Source organism: Lucilia sericata, unplaced genomic scaffold, assembly GCF_015586225.1.
Source record: "Lucilia sericata isolate MDLA Ls3-8-SP2 unplaced genomic scaffold, ASM1558622v1 Contig000843F_arrow, whole genome shotgun sequence".
NCBI lineage: Eukaryota > Metazoa > Arthropoda > Insecta > Diptera > Calliphoridae > Lucilia > Lucilia sericata.
In genome coordinates, this window is record NW_023994835.1 from 40,001 (window position 1) to 54,431 (window position 14,431).

A 14,431-nucleotide genomic window follows, 5' to 3' on the forward strand; every position below is an offset into this window, starting at 1 on the left:
AAGGGGACCTTATATGGGGGGTAGGGTCAATTATGGACCGATCCTTATAAAATTTTACAATGATATTAAAGTTTCTATAAAATATGTTCGTGTCGAATTTCTATAGATGCTTATTTTAGACCATTCGGAGCGTTAAAGTATTTTTCTGAAGGGGACCTTAAATGGGGGGTAGGGTCAATTATGAACCGATCCATATACAATTTTACAAAGCGATTTAGGTTCCTATAAAATATGTTTATGTCGAATTTCATCGCTATAGATGCTTTTTTAGTCAGTTATGAGCGTTAATGTCATTTTCTGAGGGGGACCTTATATGGGGGATAGGGTCAATTATGGACCGATTCTTATAAAATTTTATAATGATATTAAGGTTCCAAAAACATATGTTTAAGTCGAATTTCATCGCTATAGCTGCTTTTTTTTTGTCAGATATGAGCGTTAATGTTGTTTTCTGAGGGGGACCTTATATGGGGGATAGGGTCAATTATGGACCGATTCTTATAAAATTTTACAGTGATATTAAGGTTCCAAAAAAATATGTTTAAGTCGAATTTCATCGCTATAGCTGCTTTTTTTAGTCAGTTATGAGCGTTAATGTCATTTTCTGAGGGGGACCTTATATGGGGGATAGGGTCAATTATGGACCGATCGTTATAAAATTTTACAATGATATTAAGATTCCTAAAAAATATGTATATGTCGAATTTCATCGCTATGGCTGCTTTATTTAGTCAGTTATGAGCGTTAAAGTAATTTTCTGAGGGGGACCTTATATGGGGGATAGGGTCAATTATGGACCGATCCTTATAAAATTTTACAATGATATTAAGATTCTTATAAAATATGTTTATGTCGAATTTCATTGCTATAGCTGCTTTTTTAGTCAGTTATGAGCGTTAATGTCATTTTCTGAGGGGGACCTTATATGGGGGATAGGGTCAATTATGGACCGATCCTTATAAAATTTTACAATGATATTAAGATTCCTAAAAATATGTTTATGTCGAATTTCACCACTATAGCTGCTTCTTTTAGTCAGTTATGAGCGTTAATGTCATTTTCTGAGGGGGACCTTATATGGGGGCTAGGCGAAATCGTGGACCGATATTGCCCATTTTCAATACCAAACAAACTGCATCAATATAAAATATTTGTGCAAAATTTCAGCTCGCTAGCTGCTTCCGTTTGGACTCTATCGTGTTTTCAACAGACGGACAGACGGACAGACGGACAGACGGACGGACATGGCTAGATCGTCTTAGAATTTAATGAGGATCCAGAATATATATACTTTTATGGGTCTTAGATGAATATTTCGATGTGTTACAAACGGAATGACAAAAACAATATACCCCCCATCTTTTTTGATGGTGGGTATAAAAAATGAAGACTTTATTTAACAGTGACGTGTTAGAAATTTTATCTTACCGGGCATGGAAAATTCAATACTTTAGTACTTTTTTCATTACTTTTATATATCGTAAAATACCGAAGTACTACCACGACATTATCGATACTTTTTCCAACTTATAAACTTTTGATAAATAGTCCACATAGTAGTCAATAGAGCAATCTATAGTACAGTCTGTAGTCTTGTATATAGTCTAGTATATAGTCTAATATATAGTCCAGTATATAGTCTAGTATATAGTCCTAATATATAGTCCAGTATATAGTTTAGTCTATAGGCTAGTCTATAGTCTAGTCTAGTTTATAGTCTAGTCTATAGCTTTATACTATAGTCTATCCTTATTGTTCTTAATATATAATTTAGAAGTTAATAAAGATCACTTCAATTTTCTGTAAAAAATAGAAAAAAAATACACAAAATTTTTTAAATAAAGAATTTTGTGGAATATAAAATATTGATTTATAATGTAACCAATGCAAATCTGATGGCTCATTTGGACCATAACTTCTAGCAAAAATTTCATTTTTCATTCAACGCCCCTGGCCTCAATTTCATATACATATAGTAACAATTATTTTATTTATTTAGCTGAAATTTTTTCTCAAGATTTCTTCATCTAGGCACTTTTATTATGCTCACGTTTTTATTAGATTTTTGCTACAATTTTAGTGTTTTGGTTAAAAAAAAAACAATTTTTTCTTAATTTTTTGTTGAACACCGACGATCGTTGTAAAATGTAAAACAATAACAACAGCAACTGCAATTGCAATTGCAACAACTAAACAGGTGCCTTTTAATGCAACTACGACACAAAAAACAACCAGAAGGAATTTGTCTTAGGAAACTACAAAAATTATAGCGAATTTTAATGTCTGTAACAGGATTTCGTAAAATGTTAGGTTATTTATTTGGAGGATCACATTCATGATCGAATTTCATCGATAGAGAAAGCAATTACCTCATGTTAAATTTGTTACCTCATGTTAAAAAAAAGTATTATTTGGTATTAATAACGACCTGTATTTTGGAATTTTTTTTAAATGTTATTATAATAACATCACTTCATTTTACACCCTTTTAATTTCAAAAAACTATTGTCTAAGTAAATGCTCATAAAATAATGATCCTCTTGTGGCATCCAATTTAGATTTAATGACTGTGTTCCATCGATATTCGATGCGTGATTCTTGTAGCATGTACTTACTTTCCAACAAAAATAAAATCGAAATATCGTAATTGCAAATGTTAAAAAAATTGGAATAGATGGTTCCTCTTTTATTTAATACAAAGTATGAAAAATTACATTTGTTTTTTAGGTCTCAAATAGAAATGATAATTATAGTTGAGGTAGAAAACAAGTAAATACATAAAAAGTCCTCATCAATTCTAAATAAGTATGAAAGTCTAGTCTATAGTCTAGTCCTCTAGTCTAGTCTATAGTCCTAGTCCCTATTCTAGTCTAGTCCTATAGTTCTAGTCTATAGTCTAGTCTATAGTCTAGTCTATAGTCTAGTCCTATAGTCTAGTCTACTAGTCTATAGTCTAGTCTATAGTCTAGTCTATAGTCTAGTCTATAGTCTAGTCTATAGTCTAGTCTATAGTCTAGTCTATAGTCTAGTCTATAGTCTGGGTCTATAGTCTAGTCTATAGTCTAGTCTATAGTCTAGTCTATAGTCTAGTCTATAGTCTGGTCTATAGTCTAGTCTATAGTCTAGTCTATAGTCTAGTCTATAGGTCTGGTCTATAGTCTAGTCTATAGTCTAGGTCTATAGTCTAGTCTATTAGTCTTAGTCTAAGTCTAATAGTCTGAGTCTATAGTCTAGTCTATAGTCTAGTCTATAGTCTAGTCTATAGTCTAGTCTATAGTCTAGTCTATAGTCTAGGTCTATAGTCTAGTCTATAGTCTAGTCTAAGTCTGTCTATAGTCTAGTCTATAGTCTAGTTCTATAGTCAGTCTATGTCTAGTCTATAGTCTAGTCTATAGTCTAGTCTATAGTCTAGTCTATAGTCTAGTCTATAGTCTAGTCTATAGTCTAGTCTATAGTCTAGTCTATAGTCTAGTCCTATAGTCTAGTCTCTAGTCTAGTCTATAGTATAGTCTATAGTCTAGTCTATAGTCTAGTCTATAGTCTAGTCTATAGTCTAGTCTATAGTCTAGTCTATAGTCTAGTCTATAGTCTAGTCTATAGTCTAGTCTATAGTCTAGTCTATAGTCTAGTCTATAGTCTAGTCTATAGTCTAGTCTATAGTCTAGTCTATAGTCTGGTCTATAGTCTAGTCTATAGTCTAGTCTATAGTCTGGTCTATAGTCTAGTCTATAGTCTGGTCTATAGTCTAGTCTATAGTCTAGTCTATAGTCTAGTCTATAGTCTAGTCTATAGTCTAGTCTATAGTCTAGTCTGTAGTCTAGTCTATAGTCTAGTCTATAGTCTGGTCTATAGTCTAGTCTATAGTCTAGTCTATAGTCTAGTCTATAGTCTAGTCTATAGTCTAGTCTATAGTCTAGTCTATAGTCTAGTCTATAGTCTGGTCTATAGTCTAGTCTATAGTCTAGTCTATAGTCTAGTCTATAGTCTAGTCTATAGTCTAGTCTATAGTCTAGTCTATAGTCTAGTCTATAGTCTAGTCTATAGTCTAGTCTATAGTCTAGTCTATAGTCTAGTCTATAGTCTAGTCTGTAGTCTAGTCTATAGTCTAGTCTATAGTCTAGTCTATAGTCTAGTCTATAGTCTAGTCTATAGTCTAGTCTATAGTCTGGTCTATAGTCTAGTCTATAGTCTAGTCTATAGTCTAGTCTATAGTCTAGTCTATAGTCTAGTCTATAGTCTAGTCTATAGTCTAGTCTATAGTCTAGTCTATAGTCTAGTCTATAGTCTAGTCTATAGTCTAGTCTATAGTCTAGTCTATAGTCTAGTCTATAGTCTAGTCTATAGTCTAGTCTATAGTCTAGTCTATAGTCTAGTCTATAGTCTAGTCTATAGTCTAGTCTATAGTCTAGTCTATAGTCCAGTCTATAGTCTAGTCTATAGTCTAGTCTATAGTCTAGTCTATAGTCTAGTCTATAGTCTAGTCTATAGTCTAGTCTATAGTCTAGTCTATAGTCTAGTCTATAGTCTAGTCTATAGTCTAGTCTATAGTCTAGTCTATAGTCTAGTCTATAGTCTAGTCTATAGTCTAGTCTATAGTCTAGTCTATAGTCTAGTCTATAGTCTAGTCTATAGTCTAGTCTATAGTCTAGTCTATAGTCTAGTCTATAGTCTAGTCTATAGTCTAGTCTATAGTCTAGTCTATAGTCTAGTCCATAGTAATACTTAAATGCTAAAAAGGTCAATACATAAAGGTCAGAAATTCAGATTAAATTTTTTCCGATAGATAGAACATTTTAAAATCTATCAAAACAATTAATACCTTTCCATCACTGCGTTAAAGGACAAAACAAAATTAAAGTAAGTAACTTTAAACATAAAATTAAATGCTTGTAAATATGATTCTCCATAGTACCTTCATTCATTAATTGCATTTACATTTTCTTTGTGATCTTGGCAAATATGTGGGTCATTCCGGATTACCCTACAAAAGGCAAACGAAAAAAATGTTGACAAAAATTTCTTTACATTTTATTTTTGAAAAATAATCTTTCTTATTTTTTTTAAACCAACGCATGATGATTGTCCACATTCAGAAAACATGGTCGGTAACCTAAGATGACATCCAAATCAAGTATTGTATTGAACACAACGTAATTGTAATTTAACAAGAAAATAACTTAAATATTGTTGGTTACTGTTGCTGCTCAAGCATTTATTCATTTGTTTCCTCTTCGTTCATTCGATCGTTGTTTGTCATGTTTTATGTAGATGATGATAATCAGTGAATGTTTAACAAGTTCCTTAATAAAAAAAGGGATTATGTTGTATTTTGTTTAAATAAAAAAAAAGAAATTAACGATTCAAGAATCAGACAATATTATATTATAAAATTGGTGTTAAAATTCCGTTTGTCATTGTGTTTATGGCGCAGCACACAATTTGGCTGATCACAGTTTATTTTCAAATTATTTACATTCAATTTTAAATGCATATTTACGGGGGTCCATTACATGGGACAATACCAGGCATGGACAATTGAGTACTTTAGTACTATTGATATCAAAAATACCGCGGTACCCCCAAGACATTTTCGGTATTTTTTCCAAGTTATATACTTTTTGATAAGAAGTCCTCATTGTAGTAAATAGATCAGTCTATAGTCTACAGTCAAGTTTATAGTCTAGCCTACAGTCCTAGTCTATAGTCTAGTCTATAGTCTAGTGTATTGTCTAGTCTATAGTCTAGTCTATAGTCTAGTCTATAGTCTAGTATATAGTCTAGTCTATAGTCTAGGTCTATAGTCTAGTCTATAGTCTAGTCTATAGTCTAGTTTATAGTCTAGTCTATAGTCTAGTCTATAGTCTAGTCTATAGTCCTAGTCTATAGTCTAGTCTATAGTCTAGTCTATAGTCTAGTCTATAGTCTAGTCTATAGTCTAGTCTATAGTCTAGTCTAGTAGTCTAGTCTATAGTCTAGTCTAGTCTAGTCTAGTCATAGTCTAGTCTAGTCATATCAGTCATAGTCTAGTCTATAGTCTAGTCTATAGTCTAGTCTATAGTCTAGTCTATAGTCTAGTCTATAGTCTAGTCTATAGTCTAGTCTATAGTCTAGTCTACAGTCTAGTCTATAGTATGTCTAACAGTCTAGTCTATTAGCTAGTCTATATTCTAGTCTATTAGTCTATAGTCTAGTATAGTCTAGTCTATAGTCTAGTCTATAGTCTAGTCTAGTAGTCTAGTAGTCTATAGTCTAGTCTATAGTTTTAGTTTATAGTCTAGTCTATAGTCTTGAATAAACTGGTTATGTAGAAGAAAACTAAAGTGTAAAATAATTTTTGTGTAGCAATGTTTAGAACAAAACACCTTAAAGTATGCTAACTTAACTATAAAAGTATCATTAGTAACAGTTTTTCATAACGAATATTTCGATAATTTTGAATAATAGGTAAAATAATAGTTGGCATATAGTTGTCCACAATAGCAATAGCAAAAAGTAAGAGTTCTATGTCACCATAGTGCGTAAAAAAACAGTCAATACGTATTTTATTACAAAAAGATCTAAAAATACCGATTTTATAGGTTTTTTTTTCAATCAGGACGCAGCGTGTTTAATTCATTGAATTATCTCCAAAATTGCGACCTGTAGTTTGATTAAAAGGTTTACAAGCCCTATTCGGGGTTTCAGTTGTATGGGGGCTAGGTGAAATAATGGACCGATCTTAACCATTTTCAATAGGCTTCGTCCCTGGGATAACAGATCATGTACCAAATTTCATTGAATTATCTTCAAAACTGCGACCTGTAGTTTGATTACAAGGTTTACATGGACGGACAGACGGACGGACATAGCTAAATCGACTCAGAAAATGATTCTAAGCCGATTGGTATACTTTAAAGTGGGTATAGAACCAATATTATTGTGCGTTACAAACATCAGCACGAACCCAATATACCCTCCCCACTAAAGTAGTGTAGGGTATAAAAAGATTCAATAAGTACTAATTGAACAACAAAAAGTACCGAAAAAATTAAGTCCTGTAGATTTTCATTCCATCACATACATACATATGTATGTTGCAAAAAGTACCAGTTGAAGATCGAAAAAGTACCAATAATTCATTTCTACAGATTTTCATTCACTGAGGTCTCGGAATGTGATTTTTTCCTTTCTAGATTCAATATTATAGAAAATTAAAAATGTACCTTTTGAAAACCGAATGAGTACAAAAAATTCCCCTCTTATAGGTTATCATTTACTATGGGCTCTGCATGCTTAATTTTATATTTCTTTTTTATATTTTTATATTTTTTTAAACATTTTGTTAGCCTATTAAAAATAATGAATTCGGTCCATGTTTTCGCATAGCCCCTATACAAAAATCTCTACAAAAATTAGCAAATCTTAGTTTCATATATGTAAGTCTAAATGAAACTGCCAATTTTCATAATGATCGGTCCCCATTTGATCCCTTTATACAGAGAGGACCATATTTACCTTTGCCCCAATGTAACCCCATTTCAGAAAATAACTTTTTTTTGGCAGGAAATTGGTAAAATATTTAGGAATTAAGGTAAAATGCTTTATTATTAGGAAAATAATCCAAATTTTAAAGACCAGTGGATAGTATGGTATCATATAATCGGCCATGTCCAACTATATTTTAAATTCACAACAAAAGTATTAATATTCCACAAAGTACAACAACAATATTTATTATATGAAGCTGTATGTTGTTTTTTATTTCTTTTTGTTAAAACATTCACAAAAATGCATTTTTTTAACAAATTTTTAGAGGTTGTCTCAGATTTTTCTTATATCTTCGTTACTTTTTATCCGATTTTGGTGATTTTAGATGAGGATCTTTTCGAACACATGTTTGAAAGAATTATTGAAAATTCGGATCTCGCCGTTATCTGGGATCTTTAGAAAATATTGCTTAAATTGTATCTGTTATTTACAAACGTATTGTAATGTTATTCTAAATAATTGTAATGAATGAATTTTGCCCATAGGGCCAAAATTACTCTTGGGTCTGTGAAATACAATAAGCAATACATGGAAAATTTTAAATTTCAATTTTCAAATGCCATAGATGTAACAGAATTATGAATTCAGATAAATAACCAAATATAATAAAATGCAGTTAGAGATATCCTGTGAAAAACTTCTAAATTTAAATCTAAACAAGAACTTTGTAGCATTACAATTTACAAACAAACAAAATGTTTGTTTATTTTAAACATCTAACCTGATCTAATCCATTGAATTAAAATTTCCCGATTTTTAAAATTTCAAATAAAGCATTTGTAAAAATGTGTGTTTTTAAAAATAAATTTTACATTTATTTCTATTTTGAACTAACGTTCAAAATATTTGTTTTCTTATAAAAAAAAACAATACATGACCCTCACATATTACGCTTGTGATTCTTATAAAGAATTGTTGTATGTAATTAAAATCTTAAAAAAAACATTGCTAATTTACATTTCAGCAGCTTCATCATAGATGGGCACAACAGCGGGCATTTTGTATTCTGTTTCAGGAGTTTCGTAGATTTTCTCTTCTTTGGGTTCGACAACAGATACATTATCGGGCAAGGGCTTCTTGGGGCCGATCTTGTTCTTGGGATCGTAGGGCAACATAATCTTGACCTTGATACCCAAAACACCTTGACGCAACAAAACGTGACGGGTGGCGGTTTCAACGTAATCGTTGCATGGATCACCAGAGTGGATCATGAGACCATCGACGAATTTCATGGACTTAGCACGTTGACCACGCAATTTGCCGGAAACAACGACTTCGCAACCCTTGGCACCAGATTCCATGATGAAACGCAAGACACCATAGCAGGCACGACGAACAGCCAAACCTCCGGTCAACTTGTAACGGAGGGATTCAGCTTGAGCGATGGCGCACAAACCACGGGTGGCGACCTTTTCGGCGTACAATTCAATACGGCCAGGTTCGAAGTTGAAACGCTTTTGGACCATAGCGGTCAATTCACGAATGCGGCGACCCTTTTCACCCAAAACCTGTTGGGTCTTGGTGGCCATGATGATGATTTCAGTACGGGCGGGGGTAACACGTACTTCAACACCGGAGTAACCATCCTCGGCGAGTTCACGAGTCAAGAACTCGTTCAATTCAGCCTTGAACATGCCATCGGCAACAAACTACAACAAAAAAAGAAAACACACATTACAAACTTCATCACCAATTCTTAATTTAATTAAAAAGAATCATTCATTTTAATCTGTATACATTTTTTCTTATTTATCTCTAGTCAGCCTCTACAAGTTGGCAAGCCAACATATTTTGACACTTGACACATTTGAGGTTAGTTCATGATTTTCACTGTTTTTATCAAATTTTAACACTTTTCACATAAAATTTTTACACTTTTTAACATGCCATTGAAAAATACCGTAAATTATAATTAATTTAAAGGTATTTTTATAAAATTACCTTGCGTTTTTGGAAATTGTGAGGCTCATGTTTATTTCATACGACTCGCAGAGAACGTGGTCAGAAAAAGAAAGAAAGAGCAATATGGCGGCCAGCCGTCATCGTAAAAAGTGTGACCAAGTTAATTTTACCAAAATTATCGATTTCAGTACTGCCAAACAGATAATCATGTGTATTCAACACGATTACTTGTTTACGGGCGTTTTCACCACAACCATACAGTGTTGCATTTTTGATGTTTTAGGCAAGTTTAACACCAGGGTTGTTTTTTTATTGTTATAATAAAAAATTTAAGTACTGCCAAATAAATCATATTTGTATGATTGACTGGCAAAATAAAAAATCCCTAAAACTTTTTGTTTATTTAAAAAGAAAACAAATTGTATTCAATTGGAACTAAAATAAATATATCTAGTTTGTTCTCTTAAATCTTATAACCCATTTGGACCAAACGAGTGATCAATATATTTAGTATTTCGGCTGAAATCGACTTCAAGTAACTTGACATACCTAACCTAACCTATGCGAATTAAAATTTTGTTGATTCAAGTAGTCGAATAAATTTAAAAACAATTCTGTTATTGGAACGAATGACGAATTAGAGTTTTTATTGTAATAATAAAACATAAACTAAAAATCGTTATTGTTTAACAGAAAATAAAAAATAAATAAAGATGAATTGAGAAATGAATGTAAATATATTGATATCTAAAAATTAACATTTTTAATAAAATAAATTCAAACTAAATTTTCAGGAGTTACAAACATTTAATGATTTATAATATAATGTAGAATATCTTCCGCATTATCTATTCAAATTTTGTGTATCATTCGAAAGGGCTTTTAAAAGGCTTTCACACGATGTATAACAAAATCTTTTGCATTAACCCATTGAACGCCATCTCGAAAATTGTGATTTTTATTAAGGATTTTTATGCAAATTTAAGAATTTCGATTTCAACACAACATATAAACTGAAATTTGAATAGGAGTTAGAATTAGTCTCATTTGATGTATGTACATTGCAAATTCGTAACTTCTTCTTTTATTTTAGACGTTTAGTTATTCATTCATATTTAAATTGAAAAATATGATTTGCTTGAACCAATTTTTAACAAAATCATACTTTTTCATTTGACATACATATTTATATTATGAGATTTTTTCACAATTTCGCACACATTTCTTTTTGAATATTAATTTTGCTTATATGTGCTTACTGTTTACTCCATGTTTATATTTGTTCCTATAATTTTTTTCGTTTTTCTATATTCTGGATCCTTTTTACCGCATTTTATTACTTCTTTATCATTTAATATTTTTTAATGTTATATTTGAGAAAATTTAAGGCTAAATTTGTTATATTTTTCAAGAACCGATGTAATATTTTTTTCTAGACTGTCAAAGTAAAAAGCAGTGTTACAATTGTAATTTCGACACATGAAACATATTTGGAAACCTTCAAAAGGGAACAACTACGTCATCTAACGGTAAAGCATGAGCAAGGCGTAATCTTTAGTTTATTATTTTATTATTGATTTTTTCCTTAATGCAAAAATTTTCTGGGTCAAAATAGGCCGATCCTCATAGAACTTGGTAAAAGGATTTGTTTTTATTTTTTTAATTTTTAAGAATTAATAAAATTTTTTAAATATTTTTTTCACAGGCATACTCGGTTTTTTGTTCCGTTATTTATGAACCTATTATGTTGAAACTTCTCGAAAGATGTCTGACAGAATTATTAATAAATTTGGATCCAGGAGATATCTGGGATCTTCAGAAAATTTATTTGAACAGATGGACGGACAAGGCTCTATCGACTCCGCTATTTATAAGGATACAGAATATATATACTTTATAGGATCTAAAAATTATGTTATAGAAATTACAAACGGAATGACAAACTTATATATACCCTTCGCACGAAGGTAAAGGGTATAAATATGAAGAGTTGAAATAGAAATAGTTCTAGTGAGTTTAAAAATAAATCTTGTGAATATGAGTTGTATAACGAGAGAAATACATAAAATATTATTTACGAATACAAAAATGTCCTACTCTGGTCAACAATCACGATTTTAAAAATATTTGCTTCCAAAATCCCACTTTTTAATCTCTCGGATTCCGTTCTTATTTAAAATCGTTCATAATTTAAAAACTAAACGTATTTGAAAACTTTGACGGCTTAAAGCCGCCGCCAATTTTTTAGTGTCAGCCGCCGCCCTTTATATTTGTCTACGCAAGGCCAGAGACTTCCGCCGATTCGGCTAAGCCTAGCCGCCGAACGAAATGTCAAAGCCGGCGCCGCCGAAAATTTTTCAGCTTAATACGGCTTGAAAATTTCGCCATATTTTATACAATTTACAGAATACTTTCGCTAAATTTGTGGAATTTTACAATATAAAATTAATTTGTTTTCATTTAAGCAAGTTTTCTTTTATCTAATAATAAGCCGCTCATTGAAATTTGGCCGGTGTAGAACTTTGCTCAACCTTTGATGTATATGCTTCGCCTCAGATATTTTCGTGTTTTCGCGCCTAATTCGAGTCGCTGCTTTGACTTCAAACCAGCTTCGTTGACGTCAACGGAGCTACACCTTTTTACATTGCTGGTATGTCATACCGTAAAGGGCTAGGGTATCGAACAAAGTATATTAATAAAGTAGCGACATCTCTTGTTGTACAACAACATCTACAACAACCACATGTATTTTGTTTTTGGAATAATTTATGATTGCGTCAAAATAAAATTTCCTTGAACAACAATGTGAACAAAACATAAATAAAAAATATTACTTTTAAGTTAAAAATATTAACGATTTAATTATATTATTATATATTATACAATTTATTACACTTTTAAACTACTTTAAAACCACTTTTAATTCACTTTTTCAACTTTTCACAAATTTTAACAAATAGCAAAACACAATTTAAAAATGGCGACGTAAACAATGTTAACAATTTTCAAAACAAACTTTGACAATTTGCTTCATTTATCTAGTTTAAAAAAAATAGTCAGCTGTTCAAGTGATGCTACTTTATTAATTTACTTTGGTATCGAACATGTGTATTTCAAATGGGAAGTGCAGTTGATGTCAATTCTGCCGACTGCGAAAAGAAATTCTGTTAGAATTTTTCGCGCCAAACTGTTTTCTGCATTTTTTATTTGCCAAAGTGGCAAAAAAATCTGTTGTTGTGTGTGTGCGAAAATCTAAAATGACAGTAATGATATTCTTTAAATAAAAAAATAATGTTTTACTAACAATTGAAATTAATAAGATTGTATGCTATAATACTACTATACCGAGGATCATTGTACAAAGAAACAGCAAGTGTTGGGTTGAATTTAGTTAAATTGTTAATAATTATGATGAAATTTTTTTAAGGCAGGGTTTGTTTCGAAATCTATATTTGGCATATTTGTGAGATCTAGAAGATTAAAAAATGTAAGTAATGGTGTTAATTAATTATTTATTTGTCTATAAAGAACGTCTTTCTTTTCAAGAAAGAGGAGGCATCATGATGGTCTCCTGGAAGAATGCCCACAAGAGAGTGGCAATTGTATACCTCCCTAGTAGCCTAGGCGGGTGGTGGTCGGTCGGCTAGTGGTGACATGGTATATTATCACCTAGAGGCAATGGAAGGAAGCTGATTGCCGTATTCAGGGGGTATCCTTGAGATACATACTTATTATTATACCATTGATCTTAGCAGAATCACTACCATACACCCATAATAGAGCGCGATGTCTGTCAGCTGTGTCTTTCAGTGAAGCTCTTGTTGTCTCCAAACACTATGGTGGCCGAATATTTACAAGAAACAATTGTTAAGCCGTCTTTTATACAAATTTATAGCTTTGTAGAGAATGTCTTCACGGACCTAGAGGATATAACCTGGGTAGGTATGTAGATGTTGTTTGGGCAAAATATTGGTACTAACCATTGTGGGCTTTATGTCGACTTTAGATCCCTTATAGTTGTCACACTATACCAAATAAGCATTCTTGCTGGAATTAAAGTTTAAAACAAGTTTAATTCCAGTCAAACATTCAAATTTCAAGTGTTGAAATTCACTTTCATTACACTTTAATTCAATAGCATTCTCCAGTGAAAACGAAACTTGAATTCAAGTCGAACATTAGAATGTTTTTACAGTATAATTCAATGCACGAAATCTATATATGTACATACATACATACATACATACATATGTATATAAAATTCTAACGTTACTGACTGACTGATTCATCATCGCACAGCCTAAACGATTTTAGCTGAAGAGCTTAAATTTGTACAGGAGGTTGGTCTCCCACCAAATAGATCCACTAAGACGGGATTTTTGGAAATTCGAATGATTAGGGGGTTAAAAATGGTAAAAACGGGTAAATTCGGTAACCTCATATCTCCTGTCTGGTACTTTTTTCAAATTCGGCCCCTTTGGGGAATAAACGGGTAGAAACTGTAATTTGGTACTTCTTTTGCACCCCATGTATCTTTTAAACCAGAGAACATTCAAAAAATATTTTTGAATCCTTCATAACTTGACGAACAAATAAAAATATGAATTTAGTACTTTTTGGATATTCGGACGTTTAAGGTGTGAAAATTGTACCTATTTTTGGTACTTTTTTTTATAAAACATTGTTTTTGGTTTATTAACTTAACATATGAATACATAATAACGGGCTCCCAATACGATGTTGCAACTGGTACTTTTTTGACTTAGAATTTAGAAACATGTAATTAAGCACTTGAGAATCTATAAAAGTGGACTTTTTGGTACTTTTTAGTTCTTCAAAAGGCACTTTTTGAGTTTTCTATTAAATTGAACATAGAAACATGAAATTATGCACGTAGAGCCTGGAGTAAATGAGAATCTATAAAATGGCACTTTTTGGTACTTTTTCGTTCTTTGACTGGTACATTTTGAGCTTGCTACAAAATTTGAACCTCGAAACATGA

The 14,431-nt window shown here is 31.7% G+C and overlaps 2 protein-coding genes across 2 annotated transcripts in view; both read right to left on the bottom strand.

Moving 5' to 3' along the window:
* The window catches only part of LOC119608509, a gene marked incomplete at its 3' end in the record, with an annotated part of 35,957 nt that extends 28,441 nt beyond the window's left edge, over positions 1-7,516 (bottom strand). Inside the window, exon 1 of the mRNA XM_037962958.1 lies at positions 7,495-7,516. Within this exon, the coding sequence (XP_037818886.1) occupies positions 7,495-7,516 (22 nt within the window). The remainder of the gene's footprint in view (positions 1-7,494) is intronic.
* An 809-nt stretch (positions 7,517-8,325) lies between these two features.
* On the bottom strand, positions 8,326-9,666 carry LOC119608507 (40S ribosomal protein S3). Its single transcript, XM_037962956.1, has 2 exons — positions 9,469-9,666; positions 8,326-9,176 (listed from the first exon to the last, which is right to left on the bottom strand). The coding sequence occupies exon 2, from the start codon at positions 9,159-9,161 to the stop codon at positions 8,481-8,483; it is 681 nt and encodes a 226-aa protein (XP_037818884.1). The 5' UTR covers positions 9,162-9,176; positions 9,469-9,666; the 3' UTR covers positions 8,326-8,480.
* Positions 9,667-14,431: the final 4,765 nt, after the last annotated feature.